This window comes from Cherax quadricarinatus, chromosome 6 (genome assembly GCF_038502225.1).
Source record: "Cherax quadricarinatus isolate ZL_2023a chromosome 6, ASM3850222v1, whole genome shotgun sequence".
Lineage (NCBI taxonomy): Eukaryota > Metazoa > Arthropoda > Malacostraca > Decapoda > Parastacidae > Cherax > Cherax quadricarinatus.
Window position 1 is genome coordinate 355,357 of NC_091297.1, and position 23,166 is coordinate 378,522.

Sequence of the window (23,166 nt, forward strand, 5' to 3'; positions counted from 1 at the left end):
AAACTTACTGGAATTAATTTTGTGATGAGGCAAGCTATTAAAAAAAAGTCAAGTTTTTAATACAAAGTGGATAATTAAAACTTTATAAAGTGTAACAAGCTAAAAGAAATGCATAAGCTTTTCAAGTTCGTACTCATATTCTTAATACTTGTTCAGAGGTACAATACAAAAAAAAAAAAAAACTATATAACTGACCTATGTAACATTTCAGACAAAATTGTTTTGTTAGCAGTAGTGCACATGTCCAAAAGGTTCCCCATACAACAGACCACAATTGTTTGCAGTGGGCATTTCGATAATATAGATTTTCGTCTAATGACCAACCCCCCCCCCCTCCTTCAGTCTATTATACTCAGTTTTGATTAATAAAATGTCCACAATTATTAATCAATTAATAAACAATCACCATTAATTAGCAAATCCATACAAATAATAAACCAATTATTTTTCTTATATCGCTGAAAACATATGACAAAGCTTTTTAATAAAGTTATGTTATAATGGCACTACAGCACTGAAATGTGTGTACATAGTTTAAAAAGTCTTGTGTCCCTGAAATCTTCTCAGTCTTCTAGCAAGTTCTACTCAAAAAATATATCAATAAAAAATATGAAAATGTAATTTGAACAAATCAGAATATCATCACATACCACAGTACAGTATAAGAAATATTAACTCTGGGACAACTTCCTATCCATGCCTAACTTTCTACATATACAAAAGATAAATATCTAATACCACTGATCACTTTTAATAACTTACAAAGATACCAGTAGTAGAAAATGGTGAGAAAATTCACCAACATTTGTGCATTTAGACCTATGGAACTATAGCTGAAGGATAAAACGTTAAGCACAAGTAAGCCTATAAAGTGCCATGTTCATGAACTGACCAGCATCATACCACCCATTTGTGATTTTTCTCCTTCATAAGCATGGTGAGTCTGGTGTGCTGTAAAATACATAAAAAGTTTAAGTCTGCATAAATTTAAAAAATTAAGATTAAATAATTATCTTAGTTTCTGCCAAGCATATAGCTGCATTTTTTTTAGTTCTTGTCATGCTGACTTTCTCTGAAATTTACCATGCACATAATTCACAAAGTTAAACAGAAATTAACTTGTAATAAATACTGTATATGCAATGTTGCTTTATACCTAAAATAGTTTAAGTACAAAATATTATTAGGCACAGAAAAGCTGAAAAACTCTAGTATAAAATTTATTAAGTATAAGTAGAGGTAATAATGTATTTCAATAATACAAACTTTTTCAATCATTTGTAAATCTTAAATCTGCATCAACCACTGGAAAGAGGGATAAAGGGAAGAAAATAGAAAAATACACAAATCAAAGAGAAAAGAGCAATACACAGCAATACCTTGCATAGTATGGTTAATGGGTAAAAAAAAAAAAGTACTATGCAATACCATACTGATCAAGGATTTATTGTGAGTTTTAATGTAATGTGTTCCAACAGTACTATTAAACAATCAGATCGCAAAAAAAATTAGCCGTTGACTTAGTACAGTACAAATCAATGCACATGAAACTCTTGTACGCACAACTGTAAATAAATAAATTCCAAAATGATAAACATGAAAAAATAGTAGCAAGAGATTTTTATTACAGTTGTAAATGAACAGTGTACCATGTATACAGAAAAGAAAGATACTTTTCATTTTTTTTAAATAGATGAACAATGTATTTTACAATTTTTTCTGTTGTTTATCAGCATAAATATCTTTATAGCTTATCATTTTGTAACACCTGCCTAACTAATGGGTTATCCTAGGTTCCCTACACATATGCTGCTATGTATGATAATTCTATGTAACTGTATTTGTGTTTACCTGAATAAACTTACTTACTTACTTACTTACTAATTTTAAGCCTGCCCATAATGCTCTGTATACAAGGGGCTTTTGGCATGTTACACTTAACCACTGTATTTCTTTGTACATCTATGTATCATGTCCAAATTAATAATATATAAATAAATAAATAAATAAAAAATGTTTGGATCCACATTCATTACGAAAGCACAGGCATCTTCTACTTTTGCAATTAACGTTGATAGTTCATCCAATTCTCCATGGAGAAGTGGAACAGAATTCTTCCTCTGTAAGCCATGTGTGTCTTAAGAGGTGACTAAAATGCCAGAAGCAAGGGGCTAGTAACCCCTTCTCCTGTATATATTACTAGATTTAAAGAGAGAAACTTTTGTTTTTCTTTTTGGGCCACCTTGCTTCTTGAGATACGGCAGGTTTGTTGAAAGTAGTAGTTCATCCAATGTGAATTCTTTTGTGGGTGCAGTATTTTCTTCTTTATTTTCCTTGTTTCTTCGTATAAACACTGCTGATCCATTTCCACAAGTGGTGCGTCAAGATCACTGGAATGCGAGTCAATGCACTAACACATATTTACACAATCCAAAGCTTCTAATCAGAGATCTTTCCCAAGTTGCACAATGTTTTCACAGTTTCAATCTGTGATTCAAAACAGCAAAAGCATTGGAACAATGCAGTAAAAGAAAATGCCAAACAGCTCTTGTGTTGCTCGCATAATCTTCAAGCCATGATTCACTTAAGTTTTCAACTGCATTTCAGATATTGTAACCTTTCAAAAACTTGTTTAAACTTACGGCATTTTCTCCCTTTGTTACTTTTATGGCTTGTGTAGAGATATGTCTTAAATAATAGTCCTTGAATGTAGCAATGACACCCTGATCCACTGACTCCAATGATGTGTTTGGTGGCAGGAAAATTATATTGACATTTACATTTAAGTCAGAAAAAGAAGTAGGATGACATGGTACATTGTCCAACAACAAAATTTTAAAATCCATGTCATTATCTTCACATTAACAGCACCTTTCAAGGCAGGTGAAATTGTTGACCTAGAAAATGTACAGCGAAATTTCATGGCACACACAACTGTGATAAAATATCTCAATTACTAGGAATGCTTTAAGTTCCTCAACCTGTACTCCCTAGAACGCAGGCGGAAGAGATACACGATCATATGCACTTGGAAAAGCCTAGAGGGATTAGTACCAAACTTACACATGAAAATCACTCCCTATGAAAGCAAAAGACTCCACAGATGATGCAACATTCCCCCAGTGAAAAGCAGGGGTGCCACTAGCACAATAAGAGAACACAATAAGTGTCAGAGGCTCAAGATTGTTCAACTGCCTCCCAGCATACATAAGGGGGATTACCAATAGACCCTTGGTAATCTTTATAGAGAATAAACTTTGAATTGAATTGAATTGGCTGTCTTCAACCAGGCACTGGACAGGCACCTAAAATTAGTATCTGACCAGCCGAGCTGTGGTTCGTACATCGGGTTGCGTGTGGCCAACAGTAACACCCTGGTTGATCAGGCCCTGATTCCACCACGAGGCCTGGTCACAGACCAGGCCATGGGGTCATTGACCCCCGCAATCCTCTCCAGGTATTAATGTTCAACTCTACAGCAAAAACAACTTGCAAGTCAATCTTTGAACAAATGTCTCATTACCCAGGTTTTCTTCTCTGACCGCCATATAACAGGAAGAGGACTGAGGGGAAAATTGTTGAGGTTCAGACATTTAGAGTCTGGAACAAAATAGAATGACTTCGAGAGTGGATAGTGGATAGAAGGTGGGGTAGAGGTCAGCCTAGGAAAGGCTGAAGGGAGGTAAAGGAGGTTTTGTGTGCAAGGGGCTTGGACTTCCAGCAAGCATGAGTGAGCATGTTAGATAGGAGAGAATGGAGACATAGTTTTTAGGACTTGACGTGCTGTTGGAGTTGAGCGGAGTAATATTTATGAAGGGATTCATGGAAGCCAGCAGGCCAGACTCGAGTCCTGGAGACCTGGAGAGAGTTCCGGGGGTCAATGCCCCCGCGGCCCAGTCTGTGACCAGGCTTCATGGTGGATCAGGGCCTGATCAACCAGGCTGTTACTGCTGGCTGCATGCAATCCAACATACGAGCCACAGCCTGGCTGATCAGGTACCGACTTTAGGAGTTTGTCCAGTCCCTGCTTGAAGACAGCCAGGGGTCTATTGGTAATCACCCTTATGTATGCTGGAAGGCAGCTGAACAGTCTTGGACCCCTGACACTTATTGTGTTGTCTCTTAACGTGCTAGTAACACCCCTGCTTTTCAGATGGGAAGTACAGTGCCTGCACTCTGGAGGAGGGGTGTTAATGTTGCAGTTTTGTAACCGTAGTGTAAGCGCGCCTCTGACAAGAAAGTGATGGAGTGAATGATTGTGAATTTTTTTTTTTCAGCCCACCCTAACTTGGTGGGAAATGGCCAATGTGTTAATAATTAATAAAAATAACAGGAAGAGAATTTTTTGAACAGGATTTAAGAGCCCTTGGATATTTTGCTCTGTACACCAGCGTAGGTTTTAATTTGAAGTCATCAGATGCATTGCCACCAAATAAAAGTGTTAAACAGTCTTCGGAAACTTTATGTCTTGGTTATGATGGCTCTTCTTCCATCAAATAAATGCATAACGACATCCTCCAAAACAAATCTGTTCCATCTATGTTAAAACTTTGCTCATCTTTGTAGTCATTTTCTTCAATCAATATTTTTAGATCATTAGGAAGTCTTGCAGCTACCTCATAAGATAAAATACTTCATTGCAGCATGATAATATTTGTACGAAAGTGAAAGCCCTTTAATATGCAGAGCATTTCGGGCAAACTTAAGAATTCTTCTTTCAACGCACTGGCTTTATCTCAGTGAGTCAGAGTGGCCCAAAAAGAATAACAAAAGTTTCTCCCTTTAAATTTAGTGATACATACAGAAGGGGTTACTAGGCTCTTGCTCCTGGCATTTAAGTCACTTCTAACAACACACATGGCTTACAGAGGAAGAATTCTGTTCCACTTCCTCATGGAGAAACTTAAGACTAACTTACAGTATATTAATAAGGCAATGACAAATTTACTAGTTTTATATATACAGTCTCTTAGGTGACTGTAAATATAAATTTAGGAGTCACAATGAATGAGAGAGAATTGAATATATTATTAGTACATGCAATATGGCTTTTTTCAAGTGTAACTGACCAGTAATTTGAACAATGGGTCCCAAACGTTTTTCAAAAGTTGTAAAAAAGCCATGACTTGGCAAAAAACTTCCCCTTACTGCCATATACTTTTTTTTTTCTTTTTAACATTGAATAGAGACTTGTTGCTTTAGCTTGAATTGTCATCCAATTTAATGGAATCCTTTTCTGGCAGCAGTCTTCAGTCTATAACATCAAGACATTCCATATTATCCATTTCAGAACTACAATTTTTAAACGACCAATTTTGACTAAAGATGCTGCCACCATTCCAGGTCTTTATTTTATCTTTAGTCCTTATATGCACACATACCGATGCTTCATTCATTTTCTTGTCAAAAGTATTTCAGCATATGATGCACCAACTTCGTTTTATAATTTCTAGTTTTTCATCTAATGTTTAACCACTTATGTTTACTAAAATGTTCAGCATCATAGCATTTCCTCTTTCCACTCATATTTGTGTATAAAAGGGGCACTAGTACTTTACATAATAAAGAAAAATTGTGTGTACACATGTATAAGACTACACAGTTTCACTGTTCAGAGTCTGGAGTGATACTGATGTTTGCATCACGCAGTCCGGTACATAGCAGCAGTCCAATACATATATTAGTGTGTAATGCAGTTAAATAAAATTTACATTAATTTTTTAAATTCATAAACTATATTAAAACCCATACTGTTCAAAACTGTACTGTGCAAGGTATTACTGTACTGACTTATAGAAAGATCAAGAGTAAATTAAAAATCCTAAGAAAAAATGAAAGTTGGGAGCAACAAAGATAAACAAACATCTCAACCCCAGCTTAATACTCACGTTTATAAAATTCAGCACCGAATACCACATCAGGAACCAAGCTATGAACTTTTTTCATGACGGTGGCTTGATTAGTTAGGGTACAATCGTAGTTCCAGATTTGTAGTATATCATCCCTTTCCCTTACTGAAACTGAGAGGCCACACACTTCATCTCCAGGAGCTAGATGACCCTCAAATTGTTCTCCAATAGCAGCAAGTAACAGTTCTTTCCATACATGTGACTAAAGAATAAAAAAAAAAAAAAAAAAAAAAAAAAAAAGGCAAATAATGGAATCAAAAGTAAGGGAGTAGATGTTTTGAGGACATTGTGCTAAAGTTCAATGCTTAAACTGCAAACTAAATTTAAATTTGTTATACTTACTGTATCTCTTTTGGAAACTTTAATTCTCCACGTTCCACCATTCTGATTTCCTTCATCTTCCCACATAGGACGACGGTCTCCACGCATGAAATGATATGAGTAACGAAGCGAGAGCTCCGAGACATCAGGTATATGATTATACACTGACCAGAAGCTTTGTACTGTTGATACACTATATATTTTCTTCATGTTGGCTTCATATTCTGCAGCAGTGGCTCCTCTTGTAGCTCTGAAAAACAAAAGCAAAAATATTAGCAAAAAAAAAATTACTCAAGATATTTCATAAAATCCTAGGTAGTAGGTTGGTAGACAGCAACCACCCAGGGAGGTACTACCATCCTACCAAGTGGGTGTAAAACGAAAGCCTGTAATTGTTTTACATGATGGTAGGATTGCTGGTGTCCTTTTTTCTGTCTCATGAACATGCAAGATTTCAGGTACGTCTTACTACTTATACTTACACTTAGGTCACACTACACATACATGTACAAGCATATATATACACACCCCTCTGGGTTTTCTTCTATTTTCTTTCTAGTTCTTATTCTTGTTTATTTCCTCTTATCTCCATGGGGAAGTGGAACAGAATTCTTCCTCTGTAACCCATGCGTGTTGTAAGAGGCAGCTAAAATACCGGGAGCAAGGGGCTAGTAACCTCTTCTCCTGTATAAATTACTAAATTTAAGAAGAGAAACTTTTGTTTTTCTTTTTGGGCCACCCTGCCTTGGTGGGATATGGCCAGTTTGTTGAAAGAATTTCATAAAATGACAATCTAAGAATAATATATGGCACAAATTTTTATACATTTTTCCTGTGGTTTATGTAGCAAATTACTAGACGAACTATTTTAAAGAGTGACACTGCCTTGACAAGACAGCCAAAATGTTGAAATACTGTATGAAAAATTCAAATTATGTGGAGTTCTCTAGCATTGTTGCAATCAGTAAAATAATGTCAAATTCTCATTGAAATAAAATGTAAAGGTTTATACAGTGGACCCCCAGTTAACGATATTTTTTCCATTCCAGAAGTATGTTCAGGTGCCAGTACTGACTGAATTTGTTCCCATAAGGAATATTGTGAAGTAGATTAGTCCATTTCAGACCCCGAAACATACACGTACAAACGCACTTACATAAATACACTTACATAATTGGTCGCATTGGGAGGTGATCGTTAAGTGGTGTTCCACTGTATTGTGTTCCTATTTTCTAACTATATTTAACGCCTCTACAAACTTTTGCTATAAATTTTATCAATATTTTTTATTTCCAACTGCGGCATTAAAAAAAATTTACAAGAATCAGACAGCTCATAAGATAACAGCATTTTAGGCAAAACAGTTGTATTAATTATTTAAGAGTATACACAGTATTAAACAATGAAAAGGGGCGAGTGTAACTAATTTATGAAAAGACAATGCAATACAATTTAATGCAATATGTACAATGATTATTCTATGTAAAATTTTTGGTAAAATTTTTTTATTATTATTATCACACTGGCCGATTCCCACCAAGGCAGGGTGGCCCGAAAAAGAAAAACTTTCACCATCATTCACTCCATCACTGTCTTGCCAGAAGGGTGCTTTACACTACAGTTTTTAAACTGCAACATTAACACCCCTCCTTCAGAGTGCAGGCACTGTACTTCCCATCTCCAGGACTCAAGTCCGGCCTGCCGGTTTCCCTGAATCCCTTCATAAATGTTACTTTGCTCACACTCCAACAGCACGTCAAGTATTAAAAACCATTTGTCTCCATTCACTCCTATCAAACACGCTCACGCATGCCTGCTGGAAGTCCAAGCCCCTCGCACACAAAACCTCCTTTACCCCCTCCCGCCAACCCTTCCTAGGCCGACCCCTACCCCGCCTTCCTTCCACTACAGACTGATACACTCTTGAAGTCATTCTGTTTCGCTCCATTCTCTCTACATGTCCGAACCACCTCAACAACCCTTCCTCAGCCCTCTGGACAACAGTTTTGGTAATCCCGCACCTCCTCCTAACTTCCAAAGTACGAATTCTCTGCATTATATTCACACCACACATTGCCCTCAGACATGACATCTCCACTGCCTCCAGCCTTCTCCTCGCTGCAACATTCATCACCCACGCTTCACACCCATATAAGAGCGTTGGTAAAACTATACTCTCATACATTCCCCTCTTTGCCTCTAAGGACAAAGTTCTTTGTCTCCACAGACTCCTAAGTGCACCACTCACTCTTTTTCCCTCATCAATTCTATGATTCACCTCATCTTTCATAGACCCATCCGCTGACACGTCCACTCCCAAATATCTGAATACGTTCACCTCCTCCATACTCTCTCCCTCCAATCTGATATTCAATCTTTCATCACCTAATCTTTTTGTTATCCTCATAACCTTACTCTTTCCTGTATTCACCTTTAATTTTCTTCTTTTGCACACCCTACCAAATTCATCCACCAATCTCTGCAGCTTCTCTTCAGAATCTCCCAAAAGCACAGTGTCATCAGCAAAGAGCAGCTGTGACAACTCCCACTTTGTGTGTGATTCTTTATCTTTTAACTCCACGCCTCTTGCCAAGACCCTCGCATTTACTTCTCTTACAACCCCCATCTATAAATATATTAAACAACCACGGTGACATCACACATCCTTGTCTAAGGCCTACTTTTACTTGGAAATAATTTCCCTCTTTCCTACATACTCTAACTTGAGCCTCACTATCCTCGTAAAAACTCTTCACTGCTTTCAGTAACCTACCTCCTACACCATACACTTGCAACATCTGCCACATTGCCCCCCTATCCACCCTGTCATACGCCTTTTCCAAATCCATAAATGCCACAAAGACCTCTTTAGCCTTATCTAAATACTGTTCACTTATATGTTTCACTGTAAACACCTGGTCCACACACCCCCTACCTTTCCTAAAGCCTCCTTGTTCATCTGCTATCCTATTCTCCGTCTTACTCTTAATTCTTTCAATTATAACTACCATACACTTTACCAGGTACACTCAACAGACTTATCCCCCTATAATTTTTGCACTCTCTTTTATCCCCTTTGCCTTTATACAAAGGAACTATGCATGCTCTCTTCCAATCACTAGGTACCTTACCCTCTTCCATACATTTATTAAATAATTGCACCAACCCCTCCAAAACTATATCCCCACCTGCTTTTAACATTTCTATCTTTATCCCATCAATCCCGGCTGCCTTACCCCCTTTCATTTTACCTACTGCCTCACGAACTTCCCCCACACTCACAACTGGCTCTTCCTCACTCCTACAAGATGTTATTCCTCCTTGCCCTATACACGAAATCACAGCTTCCCTATCTTCATCAACATTTAACAATTCCTCAAAATATTCCCTCCATCTTCCCAATACAGTGGACCCCCGGTTAACGATTTTAATCCATGCAAGAGGGGTAATTGTTATGCGAAATAATCGTTATGTGAATGAATTTTCCCCATAAGAAATAATGGAAATAAAATTAATCCGTGCAAGACACCCAAAAGTATGAAAAAAAAAATTTTACTACATGAAATATACATTTTCCCACACACAAAGAGAAGGATACATGCACAATAGTAGAGTAGTACATGCACAGTATATATTGTGCATGTACTAGTCTACTAAATGAAGAATAAATGACACTTACCTTTATTGAAGATGCAGCAATGACTGATGAGACACTGTGTCCTGGGAGTGCCTTTTCCTCCTGAGTACTGTAGGTCCTGTTTGGCATTTTCTTCCAGAACAGGCCTTATCACACTGTGTATGCCACTACGATTCTTAAATCTCTCAAACCAACCTTTGCTGGCTTTAAATTCACCAATATGAGCACTAGTTCCAGGCATTTTTCCCTGTTCACCTGGGTGTTAGTCGACTTGTGTGGGTTGCATCCTGGGAGACAAGATTAAGGACCCCAATGGAAATAAGTTAGACAGTCTTCGATGACACTGACTTTTTTGGGTTATCCTGGGTGGCAAATCCTCTGGGGTTAATTGTTTCTTGGTATTCTCAATAAGCCACACCAACAACGGTGCTACAGCAGCAGTAGCAGCTGACAGTGCAGCAGCAGCAGCAGCTGTACCACCAATAGTAGCGATGGTTGATTGGGGTTTATTATACAACCTGGCCAGCTCGGAGACATGCACTCCACTTTCATACTTATCAATGATCTTTTTCTTCATCTCTATTGTAATTCTCACCCTTATTGCTGTAGGGTTGGCACTAGAAGCTTTCTTGGGGCCCATGGTCACTTATTTTCCAGAAAAAGCACCGAAAACACTGTAATAATACGAAATATTCCGATTGTATGCTTGGATGTTACCGCGGAGGCTGGCTGGTAAACAATGCCACCGGCGGAACATGTGAGCGTGGCTCAGGCCGCACATTGGACGCGTCTCGGACGAAAATCGGTAAGCGGGTTTTTAAGCGGTATGCGAGGCAAAATTTTTGCGATTAAAGTAAGCGGTATGCGAAATAATCGCTATGTGATGCCATCTATGGAAAATTTCCCAGGGTGCTTGACTATATGTTTACCGTAGTCACCCCGTGTAGACATGTGAGAAAACTTAACCACCTCTGGTCGCGGTAGGTGGTCCCCTCGACCTCACTATCTTATCCATATCTATCCGAGACCAGTATAGATTGGATAGCACCCACAAGTACGGTGCTACCAATTATTTGTGGACTGTATAGATTATATTAGTTTAGCTGAATGAAGGGGGGGGGTAGGATACACATGGATACATCCATCAAGGAAAAACATTTGTACATAATCCCACTACTTACCAGATGTTCTCTGGTGGTCACTTGATGTAGTTGGATCAGTCGTAACCTATCTAATTATAACATACCACTACTGGCCAGTCTAAGGTTGCTATAACTAGAAGGGTTACTTAACTGTGGGTGATTGATATTCCTCATTTCTTGATTCACCATCTCATTTTCGATGTCCTGCTACCGACACGATTCTCATTCCAGCAGGACGAGGTATCCGCTGGTTTGTCCTGCCTTTTAGACGTCGTGACTCAAGGAGTTTCCCTTTCCTCGTCTCGTTAACAACGAGGTCTAGCGTGTTCACTCGGAGCAAACGACTTATCTCACTTCACATATTCTCTTAACTTAGCGTTATTATCATTAATTACATTACAATTCACAAGACGATTTAACGTCTCATAACTATTATACAAACTAGAGGTCACTCCATTAAGATCTGAGACCGATGAGTGATGATTAATCCAAGGGTAATTTTCCCCAGGACACAGTCCATTGCGACGCGTCAGTCCCCGCTCCTTCTCTTAACACACTTTTACCACTCTATTACTGTGGTCCCGTAAATCCCGTTCCCTCACTCTCCACCAGGAACAGTTACGACACTTCTTATTATGAAATGAGGCCTATATTAATCCTTAGGCCACCGTGAACGTCAATTTCGTGGTTCCATGTTTTCCCAGCTTCCTCACCACCATTCAAAACAATACGCGCCTCCCTCCCCCGCACATCCGCGCATGCGCCAAGGGAACTCTTGGTTCTACTCTATTTTCAAATACATTTTGACTCATATCGGCACAAAAAAAACACCTATTAGGCGCTATAGTTTCGGAAAATTAAAAATTTTCCACACTGCGGCCGGGCGGAAGTCGTTGTTAGACGACTTAAATTGCGTCTTCCTCCCGGAGACGGTTCCAGCCCTCTCTAGATTGCGCTGCTGTTTTCCTAGTGGGTCTTACTACAGTTTCTTCTTGCATTACCCGGTCAGTGTCTTCAATATCACTCGTGTCACTTTCCCTTAGGTTTCCATCTGCACTGGATTGAACATCATTTAATTCTAAGGGAATTAATTTATTAATGGTACGCAAACTTTCCTGACCACGACACAACACTTTGACGTTTCTGACAACACCTTGTGCATCTGGGTATAATGTAACTACCTTGCCCAGAGGCCACAGTGTTCGATGTTGTTCAGTATCAATTAACACAATGTCACCTGGTTGAATGTTCTGTCGGTTTACTGCCTCTGGCGCACCATAAAAGTGTTCACGTAATGTAAGAAGATATTCTTTACGCCACACATCAGACCAATGAATAATTACCTTATTTAACATTTTGAACTTGTCACTCAACACCGTCACGTTATTGTAATCCTCATCACTTCCCTCGGGATTATCTCTATAGATAGGCGCAGCTTCTAACCTTTGTCCACATATTAGGTGAGAGGGAGTCAGTATCTCCGCGTCAGGAGTGTCGCTCATGTATGACAGAGGGCGATTGTTCACCCGATTCTCTGCCTCCACCAACACTGCCCGGAACTCCTCCAAATCAATTCTCTTCCTGTGTAGCACCTTACGAAGACATCTTTTCACGGTACCTATCATTCTTTCGTACAGTCCTCCCTGCCAGGGGGCTCTGGGAGTAATAAATTTCCAGACACACCCTCGCTGGGTCAACAAAGACTGTACATCATCACTCTTATTTAATTTCATCAAATGTTGAGCACCCGCTACAAAATTGGTGGCATTATCTGAGATCATCAATCTTGGGCAGGATCGTCTAGCTGCAAATTTCCGGAACAGCTGTATGAACTGTTCTGCAGACAAGTCCTGAGCCACTTCTAGATGAACAGCCCTAGTAGCTGTACAAGTAAATAGACATACATACACCTTCAAGGGGACACCATCTGAAGTACCTGTCAAAATGATTGGCCCACTATAGTCCACTCCGGTCACATCAAATGGTTTTACCAACTGCACGCGTTCCTTGGGCAATGGTGGAGGACCTGGGTACATGTAGGTTCTGGCATCCACCCGGCGACATATTACACACGACTTGATAACCCCCTTTACACTTTGCCGTCCTTGTGGAATCCAGAAGGTTTCCCGAATACAGTTTAATGTATCCTGTACCCCACCGTGCATCACGTTATTATGGGCATTAAAGACAATCAAGGTTGTCAGGTGATGAGTTTTGGGTAGCAAGATAGGGTGCTTAGCATATTCCCCCAATTCAGCATTTTGTAACCTGCCTCTGCACCTAATTACATCATCCTCTAAATACAGCCCCAGCTTTTCTATTATTGAGCCTTTCACAAATTTTCCGTCCATCATGAATTTAATCTCATCCCTGTAGGTTTCTTCTTGTACCCTCTGTAGCCAGTATTTCAGGGGATGGGGAAAATTATGTGAGATATTCATCTTACTTATAAATTTAAACACTAACCTGGTCACACTAATCAGCTTAGGTAAGGAAGAATACCTGTTCATATCAATGGCTAAGGAGGGACTACTGACCGGAGCGGTGCTCACCGTAATTTCGACAGGAGCAATATGTGCCTTTTGCACCGGCCAGTTAATTTTGTCCACCAGCCAACTTGGCCCTTTAAACCACGATAAAGCACTCACAAATTTTCCATAAGTCAAGCCTCGAGACAAGAAGTCAGCTGGGTTCTCGTCACCAGGAATGTGATTAAAGGTTAACATATGTTGACCCAAACTGTTATGTTTCTCCTGCATTTGATGGATTTCAGCGACTCTGTTTTGTACATACACAATCTTACTGTTACCATTACGAATCCATTGTAAGGATACCTCGTTATCAGACCAAATTACGGTGTCGCTGATATTTATCTCTCGCAATTTATTTCTTATATAATTGGCTAATTTGACACCTACATAAATGGCCGTTAATTCCAACTGAGGTAAGGTGCGTGATTTGATTGGAGCCACCTTAGCCTTAGACATAACAAGAGAAATAGCACTATTACATTGAAGGTAAGCGACTGCTCCATAGGCTAATTTCGAAGCATCGCAAAAAATGTGGAGTACATTCTCTCCCTCTTGACTGGCCACATTACGGGGGAACTTCAACATTGGTAATTTTACATATTCCCCCATTAGTTCTTCCCACCTTTCAACAAATTCCTCAGGTAGGGTTTCATCCCAAGCACACTTAAGCTTCCATGCTTCTTGTATCAACAATTTTCCTCTTATGGTAAGTGGGGACACTAAGCCTAGTGGATCGAAGCATTTTGAAACTTCTGCAAGCAAGACTCTCTTGGTTAATTTATTGGGCATGTTGTAGTCATTAGACTTTAACGATAACAAGTCTCCCTCTGTGTCCCAAGTCAGTCCCAGCACATTACTATATTTGGACACTTCAACTCCAGGGTTGTCTTTATTTATTTGAACTCTTAAACTGGACGAATTACTGTTCCATTCCCTCAGGGGCATATTTGCACCTTGCATTATTTCATTAGCCCCTGCGTATATGCTCATTAGTTCCTCTTCAGTAGACGTCACCCCCAGGAAATTGTCCACATAAAATTGTTTACCCATTACTCCACTCAGTGGACCACCCGTACGCTTAAGGTGTGCATTTATCGTTGCCTGGAGTAGGAACGGACTGGAGGTAGCACCAAACAATACACTCCTGAAGCGAAAAGTCTTCAGGGGACTAAGTGGGTCACTAGGATTCTCGGGCCATAAGAACCTAGTGCAGTCCCGGTCAGCCTCCTGCAGACCCACTCTCAGGAAAGCTTTACTTATGTCTGCCGTAAAGGCATAATTCTTAACCCTGAAGTTTAATAGTATGTCTCCCAGTTTTTCCGTCAACGACGGACCTGTCATCAAACAGTCATTCAAACTAGGTACACTTTTATTACTCCTGGCACTACAATTAAACACAATCCTCAGAGGAGTGGTCTTAGAATCTTTCTTCACTCCGTGGTGTGGCAAATAGTGACCATAAATCTGGGTTTGCTCGGGAGGTACCTCCTCTATGAATTTATTATTTAACTGCTCATTAATTATATCATCGTAAGCAGTCAACAGTTCTGGTGTCTTGCTCAATTCGTGGAGCTGAGCCTTTAATTGTCCATACGCCATCCGGTAATTAGTTGGTAGGTCTGGATGGTTCAGCTTCCACGGAAGTCTCACCCAGTATTGTCCAGATTCAAATTTAACATCCTTCTGGTATTGTTCTTGAGTAAAGGAATCATCTGGACTTTCTTCATTTACATTGATCCCTATGCTGTCCAATTCCCATAATTTATACACAGGTTCAACTTCATCCTCTATTGAAGTATATTTATACTGGGGTGATACTTCATGAGTAAGACACACCGTAACTGTATTTATGGATTCCTCCAGTCATTCATTTTCGGTACGAGGAAGCCTGCCATACATCACGTGACCTCCGGCGGTCCTTAGAAGGGTGACTCCGCATTTCTTTGTCATACCCTTTACAAAGGTGGCATAATGGTCACTACCTATCAAAATATCTATTGGCCCCACCGAATCATTATTTATACCGGAAGGTGCCAAATCTACCTTGCTCGAAAGCCTTTCAGTAGCGTTACCAAGCCCTATTGTAGATATTTTCTCTGGGAGCCTATCCACAATTACGGCATTAATACGTTTTCTCTCATTGCCCAGCCGGACAGTTACATAAACAGTGTCGTATGACTGGGCCTTCTTATTCGAGAGAAAGCCAGATAGCTTGAGTATAGCAGGATCTCCCATTTGTACCTTCATCCCATTAAGGCAGTTACGTTTTATGAAGGTACGTTGTGATCCCTGATCCAGCAATGCTGTTACAGTTTTGGATTTACGCCGTTTATCCTTAATCACCACATCCAACACAGGCAAAGCTACCTCAGCTAGGCCATCATTACCGACGTTAGCTGCAATCTTTACGTGGGCTACTGTTGTGTCTGGGTTATTATCACTATCAGTACTATTGTTACCATCATTACGATTAGATCTGCCCTTACACATAGCTATGTGGTGTCTTCCCTTGTTACACTGATAACAATAGTGCAAGTTAGCATGGCAATTTCTTACATTATGATTTCCTAGACACCTGATACATCTAGCAAGCTCTTCCAATCTTTCCACTTTAACATCCCATGAATTATAGGCATTACAGTTCTTAGAGAAATGAGTGCCGTTGCAGAAGATACAATCTCTCCTTTCCTTGCCTGACCTCTTATCAACTGGGCTACCCTTATTGTGGTACTTCCTCCTCTTACTTGGAGGTGGAGAACCACTATAACTGGCACCTGTCACTTGATACGTGCCTACGTAACCCCGTGTAGTAGGTGGCTTAGGATTATTGATATTAGGATAAGGTTTCCCTTTGTGGAACTTGGCAGGTGCACTGGGGTCTGTAGACGTGGTATTCCTAGAGGTAATGGGTTGGCTGGTCTGCAGTTGGACAATTAGCTCTTGCAGTCCCACTCTTATTTCTTCCAACCTGAAGTAACCCTTGTGATATCTGTTAGATAACCACTCTATGGTCTTGTGGTTCAATTTATTCTGAATCAAGGCACTCAACAACCACTCTGCTCCCTCCAGATCATATTTATTACTCAAGGTCTTAAGAGTGCTTTCTAGTTTGATCCTAAATTGCTGTAAACTGCTGCGGTTGTGATCTGGAGTCTTCAAATTAGCCAAATTATCTACTAGGTCCAGCCTACTTTGCTCCAAGTTACCGTAAGTGACCTCCAACAAGTCCACTGCCTCACTATAGGAGTCATCTACATTTGGGAATGCTTGTATGAGAACATGCGCATCTCCCCTTACTTGTCCCTTTAAATAGCATAATTTGGTAACACTTGCAAGATCACTCCTATCATGTACGACTGCTTTAAAGATAGACCAAAACTCCTCCCAGTGTTCTCCCGGATTAAACACAGGCATACATAATTCTGGGAGTTTTGGTAGATGCCTCTGACTTTCCTTACTAGGTTGACCAACAACATTGTTTACACCCTTTACCTTCTCCAAAGCCTTAGTTTTGCAGGACACAATGTTGTCCTCCACTTCATAATGTTGATCCAGCAGTCGCTCCCTTTCAGCATCATCTGCACAATTCTCTAGCAGCTCTTTTTCATAGTCTTTAAACCACAATCTATATGACTCATGTCTATTTCCTAAGGCATCTAGGTGTAGCTTTAATTCATCAGGGTTTACCGTTTCTTGTTTCAGTAACTCCATACACCTCTTGTATGATTTAGTAACATGACCCTTCCGAGCTTGTAGTGACGCTTTCTTTGCTTTGGCATCCATGGACTTGCCAGTCGCACTAACTTCCTCAGACCCAGCCATGGTTAGGGAATTAATAATCACCCATTATACTACTTAAGTAGACGCCTTATAAGAGTAATTCTTGCACTTTACTCTTGTATAAATCCTAGCCACCCATGTGCTAGCAATTTATTGGGCTAATTATCATCCATCACACGATCGATTAAACTTGTGCACCCTACACCGACTTCCTTCAATCAGTCACTTAATTATTAAGTAATTAATTCAATTAATTTTTTCACTGATTGCATCCGGTTCACGAAGGACCAGCGCATAGATATGGAAAATTTCCCAGGGTGCTTGACTATATGTTTACCGTAGTCACCCCGTGTAGACATGTGAGAAAACTTAACCACCTCTGGTCGCGGTAGGTGGTCCCCTCGACCTCACTATCTTATCCATATCTATCCGAGACCAGTATAGATTGGATAGCACCCACAAGTACGGTGCTACCAATTATTTGTGGACTGTATAGATTATATTAGTTTAGCTGAATGAAGGGGGGGGGGTAGGATACACATGGATACATCCATCAAGGAAAAACATTTGTACATAATCCCACTACTTACCAGATGTTCTCTGGTGGTCACTTGATGTAGTTGGATCAGTCGTAACCTATCTAATTATAACATACCACTACTGGCCAGTCTAAGGTTGCTATAACTAGAAGGGTTACTTAACTGTGGGTGATTGATATTCCTCATTTCTTGATTCACCATCTCATTTTCGATGTCCTGCTACCGACACGATTCTCATTCCAGCAGGACGAGGTATCCGCTGGTTTGTCCTGCCTTTTAGACGTCGTGACTCAAGGAGTTTCCCTTTCCTCGTCTCGTTAACAACGAGGTCTAGCGTGTTCACTCGGAGCAAACGACTTATCTCACTTCACATATTCTCTTAACTTAGCGTTATTATCATTAATTACATTACAATTCACAAGACGATTTAACGTCTCATAACTATTATACAAACTAGAGGTCACTCCATTAAGATCTGAGACCGATGAGTGATGATTAATCCAAGGGTAATTTTCCCCAGGACACAGTCCATTGCGACGCGTCAGTCCCCGCTCCTTCTCTTAACACACTTTTACCACTCTATTACTGTGGTCCCGTAAATCCCGTTCCCTCACTCTCCACCAGGAACAGTTACGACACTTCTTATTATGAAATGAGGCCTATATTAATCCTTAGGCCACCGTGAACGTCAATTTCGTGGTTCCATGTTTTCCCAGCTTCCTCACCACCATTCAAAACAATACGCGCCTCCCTCCCCCGCACATCCGCGCATGCGCCAAGGGAACTCTTGGTTCTACTCTATTTTCAAATACATTTTGACTCATATCGGCACAAAAAAAACACCTATTAGGCGCTATAGTTTCGGAAAATTAAAAATTTTCCACACCATCGTTATGCGGGGGTCCACTGTACCTCTAACTCTCCATTTAATAACTCTCCTCTCCTATTTTTAACTGACAAATCCATTTGTTCTCTAGGCTTTCTTAACTTGTTAATCTCACTCCAAAATTTTTTCTTATTTTCAACAAAATTTGTTGATAACATCTCACCCACTCTCTCATTTGCTCTCTTTTTACATTGCTTCACCACTCTCTTAACCTCTCTCTTTTTCTCCATATACTCTTCCCTCCTTGCATCACTTCTACTTTGTAAAAACTTCTCATATGCTAACTTTTTCTCCCTTACTACTCTCTTTACATCATCATTCCACCAATCGCTCCTCTTCCCTCCTGCACCCACTTTCCTGTAACCACAAACTTCTGCTGAACACTCTAACACTACATTTTTAAACCTACCCCATACCTCTTCGACCCCATTGCCTATGCTCTCATTAGCCCATCTATCCTCCAATAGCTGTTTATATCTTACCCTAACTGCCTCCTCTTTTAGTTTATAAACCTTCACCTCTCTCTTCCCTGATGCTTCTATTCTCCTTGTATCCCATCTACCTTTTACTCTCAGTGTAGCTACAACTAGAAAGTGATCTGATATATCTGTGGCCCCTCTATAAACATGTACATCCTGAAGTCTACTCAACAGTCTTTTATCTACCAATACATAATCCAACAAACTACTGTCATTTCGCCCTACATCATATCGTGTATACTTATTTATCCTCTTTTTCTTAAAATATGTATTACCTATAACTAAACCCCTTTCTATACAAAGTTCAATCAAAGGGCTCCCATTATCATTTACACCTGGCACCCCAAACTTACCTACCACACCCTCTCTAAAAGTTTCTCCTACTTTAGCATTCAGGTCCCCTACCACAATTACTCTCTCACTTGGTTCAAAGGCTCCTATACATTCACTTAACATCTCCCAAAATCTCTCTCTCTCCTCTGCATTCCTCTCTTCTCCAGGTGCATACACGCTTATTATGACCCACTTCTCGCATCCAACCTTTACTTTAATCCACATAATTCTTGAATTTACACATTCATATTCTCTTTTCTCCTTCCATAACTGATCATTTAACATTACTGCTACCCCTTCCTTTGCTCTAACTCTCTCAGATACTCCAGATTTAATCCCATTTATTTCCCCCCACTGAAACTCTCCTACCCCCTTCAGCTTTGTTTCGCTTAGAGCCAGGACATCCAACTTCTTTTCATTCATAACATCAGCAATCATCTGTTTCTTGTCATCCGCACTACATCCACGCACATTTAAGCATCCCAGTTTTATAAAGTTTTTCTTCTTCTCTTTTTTAGTAAATGTATACAGGAGAAGGAGTTACTAGCCCATTGCTCCCGGCATTTTAGTCGCCTCATACGACACGCATGGCTTACGGAGGAAAGATTCTTTTCCACTTCCCCATGGACAATAGAAGAAATAAAAAAGAACAAGAGCTATTTAGAAAAAGGAGAAAAACCTAGATGTATGTATATATATATATATGCATGTGCGTGTCTGTGAAGTGTGACCAAAGTGTAAGTAGGAGTAGCAAGATATCCCTGTTATCTAGCGTGTTTATGAGACAGAAAAAGAAACCAGCAATCCTACCATCATGCAAAACAGTTACAGGTTTTTGTTTCACAGTCATCTGGCAGGACGGTAGTACTTCCCTGGGTGGTTGCTGTCTACCAACCTACTACCTATTTGGTAAAATAGCTGTCTTAATAAGGGGGATTTATACATATGATACAATATATGGGAGTAGATTACAAAAAGCAAAAACAAGGACAAGAGGATGAATAATGGATGAAAGCACAACAAGCAGGTGTCTAGACATGTTTGAACACTTATTATCACCATGAATCACACTAGGGAAAATAAGGTGCATTTTAACAGTTGCTTTGAAGCAGTTGGCAGATAAGAGAACATATGGAATTTCTTGGTAAAGGGTTCCAAAATTTTTTTTGGTTATTAAGCGTAACGACTCTTTACTCGGGTCGAATCCTATGTTGAGAATAGCGAGTTGGGTTTATATTCAACTTGACTATTCTGTATATGTAACAGGTGCAGTAGTACTAGAGAATGTCTGTATCTTAAGCTAATTTAAACTTCTGAAGAGTGTGGCATGTTGTCTAGCTTGTGCTTGAGTGATCATTTGTAAATGGTCCAAGTCGGACCGAAACGTCGTCGTAAGCTCCTCTCTTCTATGTGCAGGTTATTTGTGTATGGCAACTTTTTGTCGAGTTACTATTCATTCAAGGTAACTTTTACTGTAACAGATCCCCAGGCATAAATACCATATATGCAGCAAGGATAGACTAGAGATGGTGGTTGCAAGCACAATATTATAGTTAAGCATTGATACATTAACTTTTACTAATTTTCAGAAAAAAATAATTAGGGGATTAAGTAAAGTGAATTTCAAGAACTCGAGTAACACCAACATTCTTAAGTCATCAACTGGTCAGAGGTCTCCAACATTCTTCAGCTTACAAAGCATTCTCCACACAGAGGGTAAATTTAATAAAACTAATCTAAATAATGGTATTGAATAACTTATTTTAACAAGTCACTTACCCTGCTGCCTATACAACTTGCTGACATCAGTGATTTTAAAATTCAACGACTTCATCTTACACCAGATTTTGGTTAGGTAGTTAATAAAAGTCAAATTCAATTTACTAAACAATGAACTTTAGTAACATGACTTGATGTATGTTGGTCCTTGGCAGAACTCTAGCATTATTGTGTATATTACGATACAAATCTGTCTACAACACAGAAATGGTTATTTCCCGTGGAAATTATTTTGAGAGATATTAAAAACAATACCTTTATTTTGGACTAATGCCACATCATAGCAAATCAACAGCCATTATTAGAACTGATGCAACTGACCCATCACAGTGAACATAAACAAACAAGCCAATTCCAATTTTGCAGACAATGGAATTAGAGACATGATTTTGTTCATATATTTAACCCCAGAGGGTTAGCCACCCAGGATAACCCAAGAAAGTCAGTGCGTCATCAAGGATTGTCTTATTTCCACTCGGGCCCTTTAATCTTGTCCCCCAGGATGCAACCCACACCAGCTGACTAACACCCAGGTACGTAATTGATTAATAGATGAACGGAGACAACAGGTGTAAGGAAACACGCCCAATGTTTCCACCCTTCCTGGGGATTGAACCACGACATTGTGTGAAGCGAGAGCATTGCCTACCAGGCCAAGGACACCCAAATTTGGTTTTGTTACAATGGGTTACATTGTTACATTAGTTTTATATTATGCAATCGGGGGAAAACCTTCTATGGCAGAACTCACTAATTTTAGACATTAAACTATAATTTTATTTCCAAAACGAGCTAAGGGCCAATTCTCATTTATCAATAATAGTTATAATAAATACCGATAGTGGACTGCCAGCAGCAACAGCCTTGTTGACCAGATCAGCACCAGACAAGCTAGGGCTGGGCTATGGGAGGAGGAAAACTCTCAAAACACAGCAAAGGTATAATACGTGCCCAGCTTGAGGGGCAGCAGCGAAAAGATTAAGAGACACATATTTAAGTTCAAGAACTTTAGTATATAAAATTATTATATATGACTACAGAATATTAGTACAATTGTGACAAGGCACTAAACCCACAGGGGGCACACCATGCCAGGAGAAAGAGAGGAAACCAGCCTTGATCCAGCTTTTATTTAGGCTTTTGCTAAATATTATGCAATAATATAGATTAATATTACAATTATTGAAATTACTATCACTGGGGTCCCTAAGGAAGAGAAGCTCCAATTTCCAAGATCAAGAGCCCATTGCCGGCATCAAGGCACCACCTCTGGGTAAAGGGGAGAGGGGGTAGTCAGTGTGGTAGATAACGTACTTATCTATCCAGAAGGTCCAGGGTGTGTCTAGGGGCACCCCATCACACTCGTCCTGGCTTAGGGTAGCGTAGGCGTCAGGGTGGAGGGCGGGGGAGCTGGCCACCTCCTCCACACTACCATTATTCACTTCACTCCTGGGGATTGCCATGGATGCCATGGTGTTACACAAGTGCCACCAGTGGCACTCAGCAGCAGTGACTGATGGCAGGCTACTCGCCACTACTGCTACACTTCAACTCTCTACCTCCCGTCAACTCTCCTCTACAACTCCCTCATTACTACTCAATTAACGAACATTTAACGGCAAAATAACGTATAGATAAATCACTTCCAATTTTCCTCACACCTGCACTTGTGTGAAATAATTTTGAGTTTCACTGTATCATACAAGTTTGATCAGCTGTTGTGACGTCACTAACTAGGGTACACAACACCATTTGTTGACCCACATTATTTATTATAATTAATGGAAAATTCTTTTAAAAAATATATACAGTTGTTACAAAGTTGCATAA

At 39.8% G+C, this 23,166-nt stretch overlaps 1 protein-coding gene across 1 annotated transcript; it reads right to left on the minus strand.

The window, feature by feature from the left end:
* Nucleotides 1-330: 330 nt before the first annotated feature.
* On the minus strand, nucleotides 331-23,034 carry LOC128691821 (eukaryotic translation initiation factor 4E type 3-like). Its single transcript, XM_070079600.1, has 4 exons — nucleotides 22,651-23,034; nucleotides 6,252-6,480; nucleotides 5,889-6,111; nucleotides 331-951 (listed from the first exon to the last, which is right to left on the minus strand). The coding sequence occupies exons 1-4, from the start codon at nucleotides 22,806-22,808 to the stop codon at nucleotides 881-883; spliced, it is 681 nt and encodes a 226-aa protein (XP_069935701.1). The 5' UTR covers nucleotides 22,809-23,034; the 3' UTR covers nucleotides 331-880.
* Nucleotides 23,035-23,166: the final 132 nt, after the last annotated feature.